General features: G+C 50.6%; 1 protein-coding gene and 2 long non-coding RNA genes across 6 annotated transcripts in view; 1 reads left to right on the top strand and 2 right to left on the bottom strand.

Annotated features, from left to right (window-relative positions):
* Nucleotides 1–17,510, top strand: part of capn5b (calpain 5b) — a 39,339-nt gene extending 21,829 nt beyond the window's left edge. For 2 of the 4 annotated variants that reach the window (XM_079566502.1, XM_079566504.1), the window contains exons 9-13: nucleotides 331–453; nucleotides 4,646–4,842; nucleotides 10,184–10,305; nucleotides 15,593–15,729; nucleotides 17,196–17,452. In XM_079566502.1, coding sequence (XP_079422628.1) covers nucleotides 331–453; nucleotides 4,646–4,842; nucleotides 10,184–10,305; nucleotides 15,593–15,729; nucleotides 17,196–17,378 — 762 coding nt within the window. In that variant the 3' untranslated portion in view covers nucleotides 17,379–17,452. The other 2 variants (XM_079566503.1, XM_079566505.1) reach the window with 2 other exon arrangements.
* Nucleotides 17,303–18,473, bottom strand: LOC306970514. Its single transcript, XR_013793402.1, has 3 exons — nucleotides 17,898–18,473; nucleotides 17,659–17,729; nucleotides 17,303–17,396 (listed from the first exon to the last, which is right to left on the bottom strand). It is a non-coding gene; the product is annotated as an uncharacterized lncRNA (long non-coding RNA).
* Nucleotides 18,474–20,947: 2,474 nt separating this feature from the next.
* Nucleotides 20,948–21,649, bottom strand: LOC306970463. Its single transcript, XR_013793396.1, has 3 exons — nucleotides 21,599–21,649; nucleotides 21,324–21,374; nucleotides 20,948–21,183 (listed from the first exon to the last, which is right to left on the bottom strand). It is a non-coding gene; the product is annotated as an uncharacterized lncRNA (long non-coding RNA).
* Between the last annotated feature and the right edge of the window lie 2,739 nt (nucleotides 21,650–24,388).

Here is a 24,388-nt window from a genome sequence, read left to right as displayed (position 1 = left end):
TCCAGAACCCCCAGGTCAGTCTAAGCACAAGAACACCCTCCTCCAGAACCCCCAGGTCAGTCTAAGCACAAGAACACCCTCCTCCAGAACCCCCAGGTCAGTCTAAGCACAAGAACACCCTCCTCCAGAACCCCCAGGTCAGTCTAAGCACAAGAACACCCTCCTCCAGAACCCCCAGGTCAGTCTCACCACTAGAACACCCTCCTCCTTGTACTTTGTGTTTTTGTTGCAGTACGTGTATCGTGTACTTTGTGTTTTGTTGCAGTACTTGTATCGTGTACTTTGTGTTTTGTTGCAGTACTTGTATCGTGTACTTTGTGTTTTTTGCAGTACGTGTTCGATGTGAAGAAGGTGGAGGACGAGGTGCTCATCTGTTTACAGCAGAAGGAGAAAAGAGCCACTCCCAAAGAGGGCAAGTCGGAAAACCTGGCCATCGGCTTCGACATCCACCGGGTAACCAGGACCACCATGACCACCATGACCACCATGACCACCATGACCACCATGACCACCATGACCACCACCATGACCACCACGACCACCATGACCACCATGACCACCATGACCACCACCATGACCACCACCATGACCACCATGACCACCATGACCACCATAACAACCATGACCACCATGACTACCATGACCACCATGACCACCATGACCACCATGACCACCATGACCACCATAACAACCATGACCACCATGACCACCATGACCACCATGACTACCATGACCACCATGACCACCATGACCACCATAACAACCATGACCACCATGACCACCATGACCACCACGACCACCATAACAACCATGACCACCATGACCACCATGACCACCATGACCACCATAACAACCATGACCACCATGACCACCATGACCACCATGACTACCATGACCACCATGACCACCATGACCACCATAACAACCATGACCACCATGACCACCATGACCACCATGACTACCATGACCACCATGACCACCATGACCACCATAACAACCATGACCACCATGACCACCATGACTACCATGACCACCATGACCACCATGACCACCATGACCACCATGACCACCATGACCACCATGACCACCACCATGACCACCATGACCACCACCATGACCACCATGACCACCATAACAACCATGACCACCATGACCACCATGACCACCATGACCACCACCATGACCACCATGACCACCATGACCACCATAACAACCATGACCACCATGACCACCATGACCACCACGACCACCACCATGACCACCATGACCACCATGACCACCATGACCACCATGACCACCACCATGACCACCATGACCACCATGACCACCACCATAACCACCACCATGACCACCATGACCACCACCATGACCACCATGACCACCATGACCACCATGACCACCACCATGACCACCATGACCACCACCATGACCACCATGACCACCATGACCACCATGACCACCACCATGAACACCACCATGACTACCATGACCACCATGACCACCATGACCACCACCATGACCACCACCATGACCACCACCATGACCACCACCATGACCACCATGACCACCATGACCACCATGACCACCATGACCACCATGACCACCATGACCACCACCATGACCACCACCATGACCACCATGACCACCATGACCACCACCATGACCACCATGACCACCACCATGACCACCATGACCACCATGACCACCACCATGACCACCATGACCACCATGACCACCATGACCACCACCATGACCACCATGACCACCATGACCACCATGACCACCACCATGACCACCACCATGACCACCATGACCACCATGACCACCATGACCACCATGACCACCACCATGACCACCATGACCACCACCATGACCACCATGACCACCATGACCACCACCATGACCACCATGACCACCATGACCACCATGACCACCATGACCACCACCATGACCACCATGACCACCATGACCACCATGACCACCACCATGACCACCATGACCACCACCATGACCACCATGACCACCATGACCACCATGACCACCACCATGAACACCACCATGACTACCATGACCACCATGACCACCATGACCACCACCATGACCACCATGACCACCATGACCACCATGACCACCATGACCACCACCATGACCACCACCATGACCACCACCATGACCACCATGACCACCATGACCACCACCATGACCACCATGAACACCACCATGACTACCATGACCACCATGACCACCACCATGACCACCATGACCACCATGACCACCATGACCACCATGACCACCATGACCACCACCATGACCACCACCATGACCACCATGACTACCATGACCACCATGAACACCACCATGACCACCATGACCACCATGACCACCATGACCACCATGACCACCATGACCACCACCATGACCACCACCATGACCACCACCATGACCACCATGACCACCATGACCACCACCATGACCACCACCATGACCACCATGACCACCACCATGAACACCATGACCACCATGACCACCATGACCACCATGACCACCACCATGACCACCATGACCACCACCATGAACACCATGACCACCATGACCACCATGACCACCGTGACCACCATGACCACCATGACCACCACCATGACCACCATGACCACCATGACCACCATGACCACCATGACCACCACCATGACCACCATGACCACCACCATGAACACCATGACCACCATGACCACCATGACCACCACCATGACCACCATGACCACCACCATGAACACCATGACCACCATGACCACCATGACCACCATGACCACCATGACCACCATGACCACCACCATGACCACCATGACCACCATGACCACCATGACCACCATGACCACCATGACCACCACCATGAACACCATGACCACCATGACCACCGTGACCACCATGACCACCATGACCACCACCATGACCACCATGACCACCATGACCACCATGACCACCATGACCACCACCATGACCACCACCATGACCACCATGACTACCATGACCACCATGAACACCACCATGACCACCATGACCACCATGACCACCATGACCACCATGACCACCACCATGACCACCACCATGACCACCACCATGACCACCACCATGACCACCATGACCACCATGACCACCACCATGACCACCATGACCACCACCATGAACACCATGACCACCATGACCACCATGACCACCATGACCACCACCATGACCACCATGACCACCACCATGAACACCATGACCACCATGACCACCGTGACCACCATGACCACCATGACCACCACCATGACCACCATGACCACCATGACCACCATGACCACCACCATGACCACCATGACCACCATGACCACCACCATGACCACCATGACCACCATGACCACCATGACCACCATGACCACCATGACCACCACCATGAACACCATGACCACCATGACCACCATGACCACCATGACCACCACCATGACCACCATGACCACCATGACCACCACCATGACCACCAGGACCACCATGACCACCATGACCACCATGACCACCATGACCACCACCATGACCACCATGACCACCATGACCACCATGACCACCATGACCACCACCATGACCACCATGACCACCATGACCACCATGACCACCATGACCACCGTGACCACCATGACCACCATGACCACCACCATGACCACCATGACCACCATGACCATCATGACCACCACCATGACCACCATGACCACCATGACCACCATAACAACCATGACCACCACCATGACCACCATGACCACCATGACCACCATGACCACCACCATGACCACCACCATGACCACCATGACCACCACCATGACCACCATGACCACCATGACCACCAGGACCACCAGGACCACCATGACCACCACCATGACCACCATGACCACCATGACCACCATGACCACCACCATGACCACCATGACCACCATGACCACCACCATGACCACCATGACCACCACCATGACCACCATGACCACCAGGACCACCAGGACCACCATGACCACCACCATGACCACCATGACCACCAGGACCACCATGACCACCACCATGACCACCATGACCACCAGGACCACCAGGACCACCATGACCACCATGACCACCACCATGACCACCATGACCACCACCATGACCACCATGACCACTAGGACCACCAGGACCACCAGGACCACCATGACCACCATGACCACCACCATGACCACCATGACCACCACCATGACCACCATGACCACCATGACCACCATGACCACCGTGACCACCGTGACCACCGTGACCACCGTGACCACCGTGACCACCGTGACCACCACCATGACCACCATGACCACCGTGACCACCGTGACCACCATGACCACCGTGACCACCGTGACCACCGTGACCACCGTGACCACCGTGACCACCGTGACCACCATGACCACCATGACCACCATGACCACCACCATGACCACCATGACCACCATGACCACCATGACCACCATGACCACCGTGACCACCATGACCACCATGACCACCATGACCACCACCATGACCACCATGACCACCATGTAAACTAAAATGAGCCTACAGTAAAGGCGGATGAACTGCAGGTGTGTGAGTTCCTCCTCCCGTCCTGCAGGTGGAGCTGAACCGGAAGTACCGCATGCACACGGCGCAGCAGAAGGTGGCCGGCTCCATCTACATCAACTCTCGCTGCGTGTTTCTCAGGAAGGAGCTGAAGGAGGGTCGATACGTCATCATCCCCACGACCTTCGACCCCGCGCAGCAGGGCGACTTCCTGCTGCGCGTCTTCACTGACGTGCCTTCAGACTGCAAGTAAAACTCTCACGCACACGCAACGCACACGCGATGCACACGCGACGCACACGCGACGCACACGCAACGCACACGCGACGCACACGCGACTCACACACAACGCACACGCGACGCACACGCAACGCACACGCAACGCTCATACCTCAACTAAAGCAACGACAGCAACAATGTAGATCAGTTTAGTGGTTCTCAGCTCCCTCTTCACCACGACAGACCGATACAGCGACCGCATCACTGCTGACGCCGCACCGATCCGTCTGTCCATCTCACGCTCCATCCGTCCCTCACTGAGAACAAGACCCCGAGATACTTGAACTCCTCCACTTGAGGTAAGGACTCCCCACCGACCTGTAGAGGGGAAGGAGAACCATGGCCTCAGATTTGGAGGTGCTGATCCTCATCCCGGCCGCTACACACTCGGCTGCAAACCGCCCCAGAGCAGCTGAAGGTCCTGGTTCGTTGAAGCCAACAGAACAACATCGTCCGCAAACAGCAGAGATGAGACTCTGAGGCTCCCAAACCGGACACCCTCCGGCCCCTGGCTGCGCCTAGAAATTCTGTCCATAAAAGCAATGAACAGAACCGGTGACAAAGGGCAGCCCTGAGGAGACCAACACGCACCGGGAACAGGTCTGACTTACTGCCGGCAATGAACCAAGCTCCTGCTGCTCATACAGGGAACGGACAGCCCTTAGCAGAGGGCCCCGGACCCCATACTCCCGGAGCACCCCCCACAGGGCACCACGAGGGCCCCGGACCCCATACTCCCGGAGCACCCCCCACAGGGCACCACAAGGGCCCCGGACCCCATACTCCCGGAGCACCCCCCACAGGACACCACAAGGGCCCCGGACCCCATACTCCCGGAGCACCCCCCACAGGGCACCACGAGGGCCCCGGACCCCATACTCCCGGAGCACCCCCCACAGGGCACCACGAGGGACGCGGTCGAACGCTTTCTCCAGATCCACAAAACACATGTGGACTGGTTGGGCGAACTCCCACGAACCCTCGAGCACCCGATGAAGGGTATAGAGCTGGTCCAGTGTGCCACGACCAGGACGAAAACCACATTGTTCCTCCTGGATCCGAGGTTCAACTATCGGCCGGATCCTCCTCTCCAGCACCCTGGAGTAGACCTTACTGGGGAGGCTAAGGAGGGTGATTCCTCTGTAATTGGAACACACCCTCCGATCCCCCTTCTTAAAGAGAGGGACCACCACCCCGGTCTGCCAATCCAGGGGCACTGTCCCCGACCGCCACGCGATGTTGCAGAGACGTGTCAGCCAAGACAGTCCTACAACATCCAGAGACTTAAGGTACTCAGGGCGAATCTCATCCACCCCCGGAGCCACCGAGGAGCTTTCTCACCACCTCGGGGACTTCAGCCCCGGTGATGGGCGAGCCCACCTCCGAGTCCCCAGCCTCTGCTTCCCCATCGGACGACGTGACGACGGGATTGAGGAGGTCCTCGAAGTCCTCCTCCCACCGCCCGACGACATCCCCAGTCGAGGTCAGCAGCCCCCCACCCGCACTGTAAACAGTGTTGGTGAAGCACTGCTTCCCCCTCCTGAGGCGCCGGATGGTTTGCCAGAATCTCTTCGAGGCCGACCGATAGTCTTCCTCCATGGCCTCCCCGAACTCCTCCCAGACCCGAGTTTTAGCCTCCGCGACCGCACGAGCTGCAGCAGCTTGGCCTGCCGGTACCTCTCAGCTGCCTCAGGAGTCCCACATGCCAACAAGGCCAGGTAGGACTCCTTCTTCAGCTTGACGGCATCCCTTACTTCCGGGCGCCACCACCGGGTTCGGGGATTGCCGCCGCGACAGGCACCAGAGACCTTACGGCCACAACTACGAGCAGCCGCATCGACAATGGAGGAGGAGAACAGAGTCCACTCTGACTCCATGTCCCCCGCCTCCCCCGGAATCTGGGTGAAGCTCTTCCGGAGGTGGGAGTTGAAGACCCCACTGACAGAAGGATCCGCCAGTCGTTCCCAGCAGACCCTCACAACACGCTTGGGCCTGCCAGGTCTGACCGGCTTCCTCCCCTGCCAGCGGATCCAGCTCACCACCAGGTGGTGATCTGTTGACAGCTCCGCCCCTCTCTTCACCCGAGTGTCCGAGACACGCGGCCGGAGGTCAGACGACACAACTACAAAGTCGATCATCGACCTCCTGCCTAGGGTGTCCTGGTGCCACGTGCACTTATGGACACCCTTGTGCTCGAACATGGTGTTCGTTATGGACAAACCGTGACTAGCACAGAAGTCCAATAACAGAACACCACTCGGGTTCAGATCGGGGAGGCCGTTCTTCCCAATCACCCCCTCCCAGGTCTCACTGTCGTTACCCACATGGGCGTTGAAGTCCCCCAGCAGAACAATGGAGTCCCCAGACAGAGCACTATCTAGTACCCCTCCCAGGGACTCCAAGAAGGCCGGGTACTCTGCGCCGATGTTGGGCCCGTAGGCCGAGACAACGGTGAGAGACCTGTCCCCGACCCGGAGGCGTAGGGACGCAACCCTCTCGTCCACCGGAGTGAACTCCAACACGTGACGGCTGAGCTGGGGGGATATGAGCAAACCCACCCCAGCCCGCCGCCTCTCCCCGTGGGCAACTCCAGAAACATGGAGAGTCCAGCCTCTCTCCAGGAGTTGGGATCCGGAACACAAGCTGTGCGTGGAGGTGAGCCCGACTATATCTAGCCGGTATCTCTCAACCTCCCGCACAAGCTCAGGCTCCTCCCCCCCAGCACAACCTCCCGCACAAGCTCAGGCTCCTCCCCCCCAGCACAAGCTCAGGCTCCTCCCCCCCAGCGAGGTGACGTTCCATGTCCCGAACGCCAGAAGCTGTGCACGTGGACCAGGTCGTCGAGGCACCTGCCTCTGACTGCCACCCAGTCCTCTCTGCACCCGACCCCTACGGATCCCTCTGCGGGTGGTGGGTCCACAGGAGGGCGGGCCCACGTCGTCCCTTCGGGCTGGGCCCGGCCGGGCCCCGTGGGCAGAGACCCGGCCACCAGACGCTCGCGTTCGGGCCCCAACCCCAGGTCTGGCTCCAGGGTGGGGCCCCGGCTGCGCCATGCCGGGCGACGTCTCGGTCCTTGGTATAATACTGTCCATAGAAGTCTTCTGAACTGCTCTTCGTCTGACCCGTCACCTCAGACCTGTTTGCCATGGGAGACCCTACCAGGGGCATAAAGCCCCAGACAACAGAGCTCCTCGGATCATTCGGGCTCAAACAACCCCCCCACGTTAAGGTGGCAGTTCACGGGGTTGATTTAAGTCAATACCACGTAATGACTTAAATCTACTTAGAGTAGATTTGTTCTGGTCTTAAAGCAGATAAAACCTCTTCTTGCCAAAGGAACCAGCACCACTTTTTTCTTCATTCAGATTATTTTGAATAATTTCAAGTGAATAATATTTTTTTTTTTACAGTAAATGTGAATTTGTCAGATTTCCAGTGGGATTTCTATTTGTTCCATTGGCACTGGTGTTTTTATCTGATCTTCGATTAGTTCAAACCGACTCAAATCTGACATAATCTTACCTGAGATTAGACGAGTTGATCCGTGCCAGACAGGTACACATGAACTCGTCTAAGCTCAGGTAAGAGCAGATCTGAGTGTGGCCTGTTCCTTTAAGGCGGGGTCAGAAACATATCAAATGTGCTGCAAACATCTACATTTACATCACTTTTATCACTCAGAAAGAAAACAGACGAAAAAAAGGCTGAAAAAAAACACTTTCTTCCAATTTTTCCGAATGTTTTGCCCGTTTTCCTCCTGGGGGTGAACTCCACACTGTAAATAAGCAGATCTCTCATTTTAGTTTTATCTGATACAGGAAATGTTAATGTGGTTCGAGTCCTGCCTGAATCTGCCCTGAGGCCACTTGGGGGCTCCTCAATGGTCAGTTCTAGGACCGCTGCTGTTTTCAGTCAATGTGTAATATCCTGTATCTGTAACCAGGGTATCCGCGGGGTCTTAAAAAGTCTAAAATTGGGCCTATTTGGTCTTAAATCCGTGGTAAACTGGTCTTTAAATTAACGTTCAACGACCCAATTATTTGCGCTCAATTTAGTTTAAAAAGTCGACAAATAAAGTCACAGTGATAGTGGAGGCAGAAGGTCTCTCCTTCAGAGCTTTATCCTCCACAAACAAACCACTGAAGTCAGCAGAGTTTAGGATCCAGAACATGACCAAGGTGATGGATCCGTGATGCTGCTGTCGGTGAAAGAAACGTCCGATATGAAACAACGTGGAGAAAATCCTTCACTGTAAATATCCAACTCAAGGTCATGAACGGCTTCATCACAATAAAGTTTGTGTAAATGTTGGGAACACAAAGCGAACGCTCCTCTGCTCAGGGACAGAAGGAAAGAGAAAGTCCTGTTACTTTAGAAACACGTTTCTCACTTTGTTCATCAAAACATCTGACAAACAAGTTTAGAAAACATCAAACCTGGACTAGATTCTGGACTAATAATAATATCATTAAAATACTGATGATAATTAACCTCTTAACTCCCGTCTGAACCGAGAGGATAGGGTATTCAACTCATTTTTGTAACTTTTTTTTCATTTTTTTGTCATTTTTTCTCACAGTTTTGTTTCTCTTTTTTTTTTTCATTTTTTGTCAAATTTGTCAATTTTTTTTGTCACATTTTTGTCAATTTCTTGTGACATTTTTGCCACTTTTTCATCCATTTACATCATTGTTTTCTTCTCAGTTTTGTTGCTATTTTCCACAGCTTTTTTCCAGAAGCTTTTGGATTGGGGTAAAGCCAAACTGGAGAAAATGTGCTCGGTTCATGTGGGAGTTAAGGGGAGTTGTAAAGTTGACTCTGTTTTGTTCTTTGCAAACGAGTGGAAAAGCTGCTTTTATTTTTAGAAACAGTGAGTGTTTAACCAGCTCAAGTCTTACAAAGCATTTTAAATACACAAACTAAATATCTGTTGTTTTCTTTCATTCAGTCGATAATTGTGAGTAATTATTCAATCTCAATATTCTTATTATGGGATGAGGTTGTTCAAACTTGAATGGTTAAAATGCCTAATGTGAAAAATGAAGTTCTTACATTTGTTCATCCCACTGTGGAATCAGAAACAACAGTCTGACACTTGGATTTTTGTGACAGTGATTTTCTTTACAGTCCATTTATATATTTTCAAAAACAGGTCTTATTTATTTGATTTTGTGGTCTTAAAAATGTCTTAAAAATGTCTTAAAAAGGTCTTAAAAAGGTCTTAAAAAGGTCTTAAAAAGTCTTACATTTGACTCTGCAGACCCCTGAGTAACGGAGTCTGTGGTAAATGTTTGCTGCGTTTGTGCTGCAGGGAGCTGTGTCTGGACGAGCCGCCGCAGACGTGCTGGACGGGGATGTGCGGGTACCCTCAGCTCGTCACTCAGGTCCACGTGATCAGCTCGGACGGGCTTCAGGGGCCGGACTCCAACGGAGGTCAGCGCCACCATCACGCTCCACACGACAGTAACCACAGATCTAAGAAACACGACAGTAACCACAGATCTAAGAAACACACGACAGTGACCACAGATCTAAGAAACACACGACAGTAACCACAGATCTAACACACACACGACAGTAACCACAGATCTAACAAACACACGACAGTAACCACAGATCTAAGAAACACACACGACAGTAACCACAGATCTAACAAACACACGACAGTAACCACAGATCTAAGAAACACACACGACAGTAACCACAGATCTAACACACACACGACAGTAACCACAGATCTAACAAACACACGACAGTAACCACAGATCTAACACACACACGACAGTAACCACAGATCTAACACACACACGACAGTAACCACAGATCTAACACACACACGACAGTAACCACAGATCTAACACACACACGACAGTAACCACAGATCTAACAAACACACGACAGTAACCACAGATCTAACACACACACGACAGTAACCACAGATCTAACAAACACACGACAGTAACCACAGATCTAAGAAACACACACGACAGTAACCACAGATCTAACACACACACGACAGTAACCACAGATCTAACACACACACGACAGTAACCACAGATCTAACAAACACACGACAGTAACCACAGATCTAAGAAACACACACGACAGTAACCACAGATCTAACAAACACACGACAGTAACCACAGATCTGAGAAACACACGACAGTAACCACAGATCTGAGAAACACACGACAGTAACCACAGATCTAAGAAACACACGACAGTAACCACAGATCTGAGAAACACACGACAGTAACCACAGATCTAAGAAACACACGACAGTAACCACAGATCTGAGAAACACACGACAGTAACCACAGATCTAAGAAACACATGACAGTAACCACAGATCTAAGAAACACATGACAGTAACCACAGATCTAAGAAACACACACGACAGTAACCACAGATCTAAGAAACACACGACAGTAACCACAGATCTAACAAACACACGACAGTAACCACAGATCTAAGAAACACACACGACAGTAACCACAGATCTAACACACACACGACAGTAACCACAGATCTAACACACACACGACAGTAACCACAGATCTAACAAACACACGACAGTAACCACAGATCTAAGAAACACACACGACAGTAACCACAGATCTAACAAACACACGACAGTAACCACAGATCTGAGAAACACACGACAGTAACCACAGATCTGAGAAACACACGACAGTAACCACAGATCTAAGAAACACACGACAGTAACCACAGATCTGAGAAACACACGACAGTAACCACAGATCTAAGAAACACACGACAGTAACCACAGATCTGAGAAACACACGACAGTAACCACAGATCTAAGAAACACATGACAGTAACCACAGATCTAAGAAACACATGACAGTAACCACAGATCTAAGAAACACACACGACAGTAACCACAGATCTAAGAAACACACGACAGTAACCACAGATCTGAGAAACACACGACAGTAACCACAGATCTAAGAAACACACGACAGTAACCACAGATCTAAGAAACACACACGACAGTAACCACAGATCTAAGAAACACACGACAGTAACCACAGATCTAAGAAACACGACAGTAACCACAGATCTAAGAAACACATGACAGTAACCACAGATCTAAGAAACACACCACAGTAACCACAGATCTAAGAAACACACACGACAGTAACCACAGATCTAAGAAACACACGACAGTAACCACAGATCTAAGAAACACACGACAGTAACCACAGATCTAAGAAACACACGACAGTAACTACAGATCTAAGAAACACACGACAGTAACCACAGATCTAAGAAACACACGACAGTAACCACAGATCTAAGAAACACATGACAGTAACCACAGATCTAAGAAACACATGACAGTAACCACAGATCTAAGAAACACATGACAGTAACCACAGATCTAAGAAACACACGACAGTAACCACAGATCTAAGAAACACATGACAGTAACCACAGATCTAAGAAACACATGACAGTAACCACAGATCTAAGAAACACATGACAGTAACCACAGATCTGAGAAACACACGACAGTAACCACAGATCTGAGAAACACACGACAGTAACCACAGATCTCACAAAAAAATGACAAAAAATGACATAAATTTGATTAAAAATTGACGAAAAAAAGACAAAAAAATGACAAAAATGTGACAAAAACTTGACAAAAAATTGACAAAAAATTGACAAAAAAATGACAAAAATTTGACAAAAAATTGACAAAAAATTGACAAAAAAATGACAAAAAAATGACAAAAATTTGAGGCCACACAACAGTAACCACAGATCTAAGAAACACACACTGAGGAGAAAGTGTGTCATAAAGTGTGGTCTTTCTCCTTCCAAAATCCAATATGGAACCCGAATGTTTCGCCCACAGCTCAAGATTTCAGCCAGAATATAAAGAAAATGTATCGAGGCATCAGGGCTCAGGTTTCATTTGTATTTTTGCAGAAGACTCATGCTCAGTCTTCAGTTGAGCGTGAGGTTCCTCAGCCTATGCAGCGAGCTTCAACATAGCCTAGGAGAAGATGCTCCAGGAACAACAGGTTCTTTACTGAAGACCAGTTTTCCTCTCATTTTGACTTCGTAAAACTGCAAATACATCAACAAAAATACTGTTACCATTATTGTGCAGCCCAGGGCCGGACTGGGACTGAGAAACAGCCCTGGACTCTGACCAGCCCGGCACAAATCAGCGTAATTGTGACTTCCACAAATACATATCTTACCCCCCGCCTAAACCAAGAGGATCTTTTTCCTCACGTCATCACATTTTTTACCATCATTTTTTTGTGGGTATTCAACTCATTTTTGTGACTTTTTTGTCATTTTTTTGGTCATTTTTCTTTCACATTTTTGTCATTTTTTGGTCAATTTTTTGTAATTTTTTTGTCAAATTTTGTCAAATTTTTTTCAATTTTTTGTCAAATTTTTTTCTATATTTTTGTCATATTTTTGTAATTTTTTTGTAATTTTTTTCGTCATTTTTTTTGTGACATTTCCATCGTTTTCGTCTCAGTTTTGTCGCTATTTTCTCACCTTTTTTCCAGAAGCTTTTGGATTGGGGTAAAGCCAAACTGGAGAAAATGTGCTCGTTCAGGTGGGAGTTAAGGGTTTAACCTCTGACCTCCCGCCTTAACATTAACGATTGCATTTTCCCCAGTTCGTCTTTTTATTATTATTTTTTTGATCGGCATCATCAGCAAAAAGAGCGGGAAAGGCGGTCGTAGAAACATAAGCAAAATCATTAATGTAAATAATAAATAATAACGGTCCCAAAACTGAACCTTGTGGTGCACCATACTCCACGGAATTCCTTTTAGATTCATGTTTTTTTATACTGGGCTTTACCCAAATCTAAACGCTTCTCGACTGGAGATCAACAATGTAACGCCTCATTTGAAAGCTGAGACCTACAAAAGTGACGGAAACTTTTCGTCACGTCGCCACATTTTTGTTGTTTTTTTAACTATTTTTTCTATCATTTTTGTTGTGTTTTTCTCACGTTTTTGTCGACTTTTCATCCCCTTTTTCTCACTATTTTGATGCTTTTCTTCTTAGCTTTTAGATTTGGGTAAAGCTCGGTTGAGGCGGGACCGGTGGCCCTTCTGTGCTCTTCCAGAACGGACATATGGCCGGTCCGCCCCTGGTGCAGCCCAAGAAAGAAAGCTCGCAACAAAGCTTGTCACATACAAACAACGTTTTTCTCATTAAAATAACCTTATAAGTCACCGAAAAAGCAACACAACATTAGAAAAACGAAGCTACACATTGTTACTTACAGATTTTGCATGTGTAGCTTCCCAAAGATGTAACATGAGGTGTGTAGGATGTCAACACCTTCGGACATTTTCCTCACACTACTTTATGCCTGCAGCAAAAGACCACCGGGGGCAGTGTAGTGAACACACAATAAACAAAGAAGACCCCCAAAAACTATGGGATAACACCGACACCTTGTGGGCAAACAAAGAAATGCACCAGAAATAAAAACTACTAGAATATGGAATGACTGACAGAGGGACAGAATGAGCTTCATGAAAGACACAACGGCTGTTCTTACTGGGGGAGGAGCCTGTACTGGGGGAGGAGCCTGTACTGGGGGGGGGGGGGGGGGGGGGTGAAAGGTATCGATCCCTCAGAGAAAGTCTCGTGGTGATGTTGTGGCCGGTGAGAGCGCGGACCTCATGGACCTTCTGGCTTCTTCAGATCTGTGGAAATGCTTCGTCAGCAGAGAAACACGGAGACAAACGTCGAGTGAAAATAATGACGGGACTGTGTTCGCTGCTCACATTTGATTGATTGAATATTTTATTTCGAGCTACACAAAACAGACACAAAAGCGAGAAAAACAATAATAATAATTACAAAAACACAGCATTCTAGCTCGAAAAGGAGCGGGAAGAAGACAAGCATTTGACAGAAAACAAAACCCTGGACTGAAAGTCTTTTAGCTTTAGATCATGGACATCTCCCTCATTCCTGTCACGATAGTATCCAAACATTGTGTTCTGTGCCGCCCCCTGGTGGCTGAAAGGAAGCAGTCCAACACCCTTATGCAGTCGAATGTATTGACTTTATTTACATAATTTACATATTTGTGGATTATTATTGGAAACTAAATTATGAACAGAGTGATTTTATTCCTGGACAATAAATACTGTGAACCCAGTAAATGACATCACGCGTGTGTTTTCTCTCTGCAGCCGTGTTACCGTACGCCCTCATCACGCGTGTGTTTTCTCTCTGCAGCCGTGTTACCGTACGCCCTCATCACGCGTGTGTTTTCTCTCTGCAGCCGTGGACCCGTACGCCCTCATCACGCGTGTGTTTTCTCTCTGCAGCCGTGTTCCCGTACGCCCTCATCACGCGTGTGTTTTCTCTCTGCAGCCGTGTTCCCGTACGCCCTCATCACGCGTGTGTTTTCTCTCTGCAGCCGTGGACCCGTACGCCCTCATCACGCGTGTGTTTTGTCTCTGCAGCCGTGGACCCGTACGCCCTCATCACGCGTGTGTTTTGTCTCTGCAGCCGTGGACCCGTACGCCCTCATCACGCGTGTGTTTTCTCTCTGCAGCCGTGTTCCCGTACGCCCTCATCACGCGTGTGTTTTGTCTCTGCAGCCGTGTTCCCGTACGCCCTCATCACGCGTGTGTTTTCTCTCTGCAGCCGTGGACCCGTACGCCCTCATCACGCGTGTGTTTTCTCTCTGCAGCCGTGGACCCGTACGCCATCATCACGTGTGAAGGCGAGCGTGTGCGGTCGCCGGTTCAGAAGGACACGCGATGCCCCAACTTCGACATCAAAGGCGTGTTCTATCGTAAAAAACCCAAGGAGGCGATCCACATCGAGGTGAGGCGTCTGCACTGCCCACTCGTCACACTCGTCACTGCACACTCGTCACTTCACACTCGTCACTTCACACTCGTCACTTCACACTTGAACAGAAACTCCTGCTGTAGATACGACACAAATACAAGGTTTTGTTTTCACATAAAGATGAAACCAAAGTGTCTGCCACACTAAAAAAAAATCTAAACGTCAACATGCTAATGCTAACGGGAACATGCTAACGTCAACATGTTAATGCTAACGCGAACATGCTAACGTCAACATGTTAATGCTAACGCGAACATGCTAACGTCAACATGTTAATGCTAACGCGAACATGCTAACGTCAACATGCTAATGCTGACGCGAACATGCTAACGTCAACATGTTAATGCTAACGCGAACAAGCTAGCGTCAACATGTTAATGCTAACGCGAACATGCTAACGTCAACATGCTAATGCTGACGCGAACATGCTAACGTCAACATGTTAATGCTAACGCGAACAAGCTAGCGTCAACATGTTAATGCTAACGCGAACATGCTAACGTCAACATGCTAATGCTGACGCGAACATGCTAACGTCAACATGTTAATGCTAACGCGAACAAGCTAGCGTCAACATGTTAATGCTAACGCGAACATGCTAACGTCAACATGCTAATGCTAACGTGAACATGCTAGCGTCAACATGTTAATGCTAACGCGAACATGCTAACATCAACATGCTAATGCTAACGTGAACATGCTAGCGTCAACATGTTAATGCTAACGCGAACATGCTAACATCAACATGCTAATGCTAACGCGAACATGCTAACGTCAACATGTTAATGCTAACGCGAACATGCTAGCATCAAGATGCTAACGCGAACATGCTAATGTCAATATTCTAATGCTTACGCAAACATGCTAGCGTCAACTTGCCGATGCTAACGCGAACATGCTAGCGTCAACATGCTAATGCAAACGCGAACATGCTAGCTTCAACATGCTAATGCTAACGCGAACATGCTAGAGTCAACATGCTAATGCTAACGCGAACATGCTAGCGTCAACATGCTAATGCTAACGCGAACATGCTAGCGTCAACATACTAATGCTAAGCAGACCAAGCAGAGACCAGAGACTAAGCAGAGCTGAAATCAAACCTGTCCGTTACCGAGACTTCCTGGAGACCCTCTACGGTCCTTAATTATGTTCACATTTTCAAATTATTATTTTTAAGCTCCAACCCCTGAATTTTGTTGGAATAGTCACAAAAACTCCTACCACATATGTGTTTTTCTCCCTCATTGACCCTGAAGTTCGTCATTAATGTGAGAGTTTTTTCTTCTTTTGTAATAAATTCCAAGGGTTGGAGCTAAAATGTTCTAAATGTCATTTTAAGGACCGCCCTAATACTCGCCTTATCTCCAGGAGACGTCTCCACATCGCAGGGCCTTTCCTGACACTGACCTCCGTCCTCTTCTCTTTGTCCTCCTCAGATCTACAACCGGAACATGATCATGGACACCTTCCTGGGTCAGGTGGTCGTCTTCAGCGACCCCAACGAGCGACAGGAGCAGCACACCCTCCACCTGCGGGACAGGGGGAACCGGCAGGACAGCGACCTGCCCGGGACGGTGACCGTGAGGATGTGCAGCTCCACCACGCTCACGCACATCTGAGGAGCTTCTGAGGGACATCTCTGCTTCACCTGAGGGACGTCTGCAGCTCCACCACGCTCACGCACATCTGAGGAGCTTCTCTGCTTCACCTGAGGGACGTCTGCAGCTCCACCACGCTCACGCACATCTGAGGAGCTTCTCTGCTTCACCTGAGGGACGTCTGCAGCTCCACCACGCTCACGCACATCTGAGGAGCTTCTGAGGAGCTTCTCTGCTTCACCTGAGGGACGCCTGCAGCTCCACCACGCTCACGCACATCTGAGGAGCTTCTCTGCTTCACCTGAGGGACGTCTGCAGCTCCACCACGCTCACGCACATCTGAGGAGCTTCTGAGGGACTTCTCTGCTTCACCTGAGGGACGTCTGCAGCTCCACCACGCTCACGCACATCTGAGGGACGTCTGCAGCTCCACCACGCTCACGCACATCTGAGGAGCTTCTCTGCTTCACCTGAGGGACGTCTGCAGCTCCACCACGCTCACGCACATCTGAGGAGCTTCTGAGAGCTTCTCTGCTTCACCTGCGGGACGTCTGCAGCTCCACCACGCTCACGCACATCTGAGGAGCTTCTGAGGAGCTTCTCTGCTTCATCTGAGGGACGTCTGCAGCTCCACCACGCTCACGCACATCTGAGGAGCTTCTGAGGAGCTTCTCTGCTTCACCTGAGGGACGTCTGCAGCTCCACCACGCTCACGCACATCTGAGGGACATCTGCAGCTCCACCACGCTCACGCACATCTGAGGAGCTTCTGAGGGACATCTCTGCTTCACCTGAGGGACGTCTGCAGCTCCACCACGCTCACGCACATCTGAGGAGCTTCTGAGGAGCTTCTCTGCTTCACCTGAGGGACGTCTGCAGCTCCACCACGCTCACGCACATCTGAGGGACATCTGCAGCTCCACCACGCTCACGCACATCTGAGGAGCTTCTGAGGGACATCTCTGCTTCACCTGAGGGACGTCTGCAGCTCCACCACGCTCACGCACATCTGAGGAGCTTCTGAGGAGCTTCTCTGCTTCACCTGAGGGACGTCTGCAGCTCCACCACGCTCACGCACATCTGAGGAGCTTCTGAGGAGCTTCTCTGCTTCACCTGAGGGACGTCTGCAGCTCCACCACGCTCACGCACACCTGAAGGAAAAGCTTTCTGACGATCTTCTGACGATATCTCGCCAAAATCTCGCCAACAGTCATCAACTCTTGCAGCGACATCTGCTCGACATCCCACAAGCGTTTCTCTCCATCTTCGACCAAGAACTCATCGAGCTTCTGGACGACGTCTCTGCAGCTTCTCAACATCTTCTCACCAACCTCTGAACGTCCACAGCTTCTAATGTCCAACGTCTGCGTCTTTCTGACCGACGTTTCATCCCCGACGTCCGACCAATCCCTGAGCAGGTTCCTCTGGCCTTCATCAGGAGAACGTCTCGTCCGACGCGACAGAAACGGAGGCGGAGCAATGACCTGGATCCAAATTATTTCAGGCTCAGAACGAGAAAAACCACTGAGTTTAAAAACAAAAAAAACAGGCTACAGAAGCAGGATGATAGAAACAGGAAAACAAAGGCGAGACGCTGCAGATGAACAGAAACTTCTGCTGTAGATACGACAAAAACACAAGGTTTTGTTTTCACGTAAAGATGAAACCAAAATGCTATGTACAGCCACAAAATCTAAACGTAAACATGCTAATGCTAACGTGAACATGCTAGCGTCAACATGCTAATGCAAACGCAAACATGCTAGCGTCAACATGCTAATGCAAACGCAAACATGCTAGCGTCAACATGCTAATGCAAACGCAAACATGCTAGCGTCAACATGCAAATGCTAACGCGAACATGCTAGCGTCAACATGCTAATGCTAACGCGAACATGCTAGCGTCAACATGCAAATGCTAACGCGAACATGCTAGCGTCAACATGCTAATGCTAACGCGAACATGCTAGCGTCAACATGCTAATGCTAGCGCCAACATGCTGATGCTAAATATGCTAACGCGAACATGCTAATGCTTACATGAACATGCTAATGCTAACGCGAACATGCTAACGGCAACATGCTGATGCTAACGCGAACATGCTAATGTTAACGTCTTATGTAAACGTCAACATGCTAATTCTAACGGCAAATGCCAATGTCAACATGCTAATGCTAACAGCAACATGCTATTGCTAGCGGCATCATACTATTGCTGACGCCAACATGCTAATGCTAACGCCAACATGCTAATGCTAACGCCAACATGCTAATGCTAACGCCAACATGCTAATGTTAGCAGCAAACGCAATTGTCAAAATGCTAATGCTAACTGTAGCTAATCAAAGCCGGGACAGAAACCATGATTAAATCACCTAAAGTAATGAAATAAAATCGGCCAAAACTATCGGTCAAAACTATCGGCATCGACCTCCGAAAAATAACCTTGGTCAACCTCTAGTAGTTAGTGGAAAAACTGTCAAAACCAGGCAGGAAGTAGATATTTAAACAAGCTTCCACATGTAAAGCGAGTGTAGGAGCGAGTTTTGAGATCAGGGCATGTTTTGTTTCCATATTTGGAAACGTGATGAGTTTTTCTGCAGCGTCTCGGCTTAAAATGACTCAAAGTTTAAACCTGGAAAAGCGTCTCCTAATCTCGGCCTGATCATAATGAGAAGTAAACGGATCTAAACAACGTCACGTTTCTGTCGCCGGCGTCTCCAAAACTCCGTGACTTCCACGTCTTCGTCTCAGCGTCTTCACCTCCGTGAACCTCGGAGCTTCTGCCGAGACCAGGCCGTTTCCTGAAGCCAAACCGAGAAACCGAGTGCCTTCCCCACCGCGAGGGAGTCACTTTTCCATCCAGAACTTTTGCCAAAAACATTTTTTCGTTGCCTGCTTTATTTTGAAAGTGTCTTGCCTTCATGAGCCATCCTCACATCTGTTAGTGCTTCCACATGAGCGTGAAGCGCCAGATGTGGAGCCAGTGCTTCAAATCACAGAAACATGAAGGAGACTTTTCAGAGTCCCGGATCGTTCAGGTATCGGTATCGGTATCGGTATCGTAAACCGTAACGAGCAGTGGGAGGAGAGTCTCATCTGGACACGAACCCGGGACTCTGTGAAGCAAGAGGAAAACAGAGCTGACAAACTAGGGATGCACCGATCCGATACCGATATTGGATATATGGCTACAAATATCCGATACTGAACCGATCTAATGTAGAAAAGTCCAGTAATGTTTCCTTTAGTTTATCAAAAGCTACAACTGATAATTGATCTGAAAGGTTTTATTGATCTTAAAATGGAGAAAAGAGGAACATTAACTTTTCCACTCAGCAGCCACTTTTAAGAAAGGCTCTTGGTATCGGTTCATATCGGATATCGGCCGATGCTCACACCCCCTGGATCGGTGCATCTCTCTGTGCGCTCAAACGAAGCACTGACAGATGACGCTGGTGTGAAACAAAGAGGAAAACGGGAGTTTGGCTTCGAGGAAACGGCCCAGTTCAGGAAATCGAAAGTCTTTCACCATTTAGGAAAAGAATTCATCGAAGAAGAAGGAATTCAAATGTCCTGCATCGCCCGAGAGCAAACCCCGCTCCGCGATGAACCGGACGTCTCCGTGCATGTGCCAATGTCTCTAAGGGCTATGCATCGCCTTAAGGCTGGCTCTGGCGCCCTCTGCTGGGGACAGGCGTTATGTTCGAGCTTCAGCCTCTGATCCACTTCCTTTAAAGTCACGTAGACTCCGCACCGTCCTCCACCGCGAAACGTCCCGAAACTGAACCCTCTGCCCTCGAGGAGACTGTCCTAGAACCGGACCCTCGAGGAGACTGTCCTGGGACCGGACCCATGAGGAGACTGTCCTGGACCCTCTGCCCTCGAGGAGACTGTCCTAGAACCGGACCCTCGAGGAGACTGTCCTGGAACCGGACCCTCGAGGAGACTGTCCTGGGACCGGACCCTCGAGGAGACTGTCCTGGGACCAGCCCCTCGAGGAAACCGTCCTGGACCCTCTGCCCTGAGGAGACTGTCCTGGGACCTGACCCTCGAGGAGACTGTCCTGGAACCGGACCCTCAAGGAGACTGTCCTGGAACCGGACCCTCGAGGAGACTGTCCTGGAACCGGACCCTCGAGGAGACTGTCCTGGAACCGGACCCTCGAGGAGACTGTCCTGGAACCGGACCCTCGAGGAGACTGTCCTGGAACCGGACCCTCGAGGAGACTGTCCTGGGACCGGACCTTCGAGGAAACCGTCCCGGACCCTCTGCCCTCGAGGAAACCGTCCCGGACCCTCTGCCCTCGAGGAAACCGTCCCGGACCCTCTGCCCTCGAGGAAACCGTCCTGGACCCTCTGTCCTCGAGGAGACGTCCCGGACCCTCTGCCCTCGAGGAGACCGTCCCGGACCCTCTGCCCTCGAGGAGACTGTCCTGGAGCCAAACCCTCGAGGAAACCGTCCTGGAGCCAAACCCTCGAGGAAACCGTCCTGGAGCCAAACCCTCGAGGAAACCGTCCCGGACCCTCTGTCCTCGAGGAGACGTCCTGGACCCTCTGCCCTCGAGGAAACCGCCCCCTGTGGCTCCGTCTGAAGCCGTGGCTCACTCCTGCGTCCGAACGCATGCCCCGCCGCCGCCGCCGCTGCTCCCGTGGTACCGCGGACTCCTCCCCCTCCTCCCGCCGGCGCCGCCTGACCCGCTTCGTGCCGGCTGCTATGGACGATGCTCTAACTGCATGGCTTCTGGACAGAGTGTTTGCCTGCGCCGCCGCCCCGTCGTAGCTTAGCAGCCGGCGCCGCTCCTTCACGTTTAATCAGCGGCGTCTTCAAGTGCTTTACGGGACTAACGACCAGCCAGGCCCCGCCCCCCCTGGACGGCGACGCCACTGCCTGACGCTCCCCCTGCGGACGGACGGACCAGGGTTCACTCTGCTCCGGCTGAAACGCTTCTTAACTGTTTGTTTCTATCATTTCATTAAGTGTCCTTATTCTGAGTTCCCGTCGTTTCGGAATCTGTGGGGAAAGTCATGTGATCTGAACAGTGGTTCCCAACCCGGGGTCCAGGGCCTCATCACCTGAGCAGTAACGCCCAGGTTCCACTTTCTCCGTGTTCACCACCTGTAGGAAACAACGCCAGTCTTTACCGTAGAAGATGTGGTCCGCCCTACGTTCCCCGGTACCGATGTTCCCCCACTCCTGTTGTTCCAGATGAGGCACCAGCCCCCCCCCTGTCCTTAAGGTTAGGGGCGGGGCCGGGGTTTTACTCATGACCTGTGATCGGTCGATGAACCAACTCACCTACGAATAAAAAAATCAGACCCGGGGAACATAGAGGAACATAGGAACTGGGGAACAAAGGACTTGGGGAACACAGGAACTGGGGAACATAGGACCTGGGGAACAAAGGACTTGGGGAACATAGGACCTGAGGAACATAGGACTTGGGGAACATAGGAACTGGGGGAACATAGGACCCGGGGAACATAGGAACTGGGGAACATAGGAACTGGGGGAACATAGGACCCGGGGAACATAGGAACTGGGGAACATAGGAACTGGGGAACATAGGACCTGGGGAACGTAGGACCCGGGGGAGCATAAGACCTGGGGAACATAGGACTTGGGGAACATAGGACTTGGGGAACATAGGACTTGGGGAACATAGGACTTGGGGAACATAGGACTTGGGGAACATAGGACTTGGGTAACAAAGGACTTGGGGAACAAAGGACTTGGGGAACAAAGGACTTGGGGAACAAAGGACTTGGGGAACAAAGGACTTGGGGAACATAGGACTTGGGGAACATAGGACTTGGGGAACACAGGACTTGGGGAACAAAGGACTTGGGGAACAAAGGACTTGGGGAACAAAGGACTTGGGGAACAAAGGACTTGGGGAACAAAGGACTTGGGGAACATAGGACTTGGGGAACATAGGACTTGGGGAACATAGGACTTGGGTAACAAAGGACTTGGGGAACAAAGGACTTGGGGAACAAAGGACTTGGGGAACAAAGGACTTGGGGAACAAAGGACTTGGGGAACATAGGACTTGGGGAACAAAGGACTTGGGGAACATAGGACTTGGGGAACATAGGACTTGGGTAACAAAGGACTTGGGGAACAAAGGACTTGGGGAACATAGGACTTGGGGAACAAAGGACTTGGGGAACATAGGACTTGGGTAACAAAGGACTTGGGGAACAAAGGACTTGGGGAACATAGGACTTGGGGAACAAAGGACTTGGGGAACATAGGACTTGGGGAACATAGGACCCGGGGAACAAAGGACTTGGGGAACAGAGGACTTGGGGAACATAGGACTTGGGGAACAAAGGACTTGGGAAACATAAGACCAGGGGAACATAGGAACTGGGGAACATAGGACTTGGGGAACATAGGACTTGGGGAACATAGGACTTGGGGAACATAGGACCTGGGGAACATAGGACCTGGGGAACAAAGGACTTGGGGAACAAAGGACTTGGGGAACATAGGACTGGGGGAACATAAGACCAGGGGAACATAGGACCTGGGGAACATAGGACCTGGGGAACATAGGACCTGGGGAACATAGGACCAGGGGAACATAGGGGAACATAGGTACACACCCCTTGGCTCTGGGTCTTCTAACTTGCCGAGCTCTGCTGCAGGAGTCTCTTATCGCTTTAGGACCTTTACAATCACTCGACCCGATTAAGCTTTTCTTAAACTCATTCACAGAACCTTCTGTCCCTCGTTCCCTGGAGGGAGTTTATTATCTTACTCACAGTTTGTGGCGGAGGATGTGGAATCTAAGTCAGAGCCGTCTCCACTTCAGGTCCCTAAACATCTCAGACCTCTGTGGGGAAGCGGGTTCCTTCCACGCGTGGCATTAAAAGCGTGGTGTTTGGCGTTAGATTTGACTCGTCGCTGAGGGACAAAGGTTGGGAGCCACTGGTTTCAGCTCTCCTGTAGATCCATCCTTTCAGCTCTTTGGTTCTGGAGCCTGAACCCTGCGAGTCGCTGCAGGTTTGGGAAGAACACGAGGG

Source organism: Gobius niger, assembly GCF_951799975.1.
Source record: "Gobius niger genome assembly, chromosome: 11".
Classification (NCBI taxonomy): Eukaryota; Metazoa; Chordata; class Actinopteri; order Gobiiformes; family Gobiidae; genus Gobius; species Gobius niger.
This window is presented reverse-complemented; position numbering and strand designations above follow the sequence as displayed.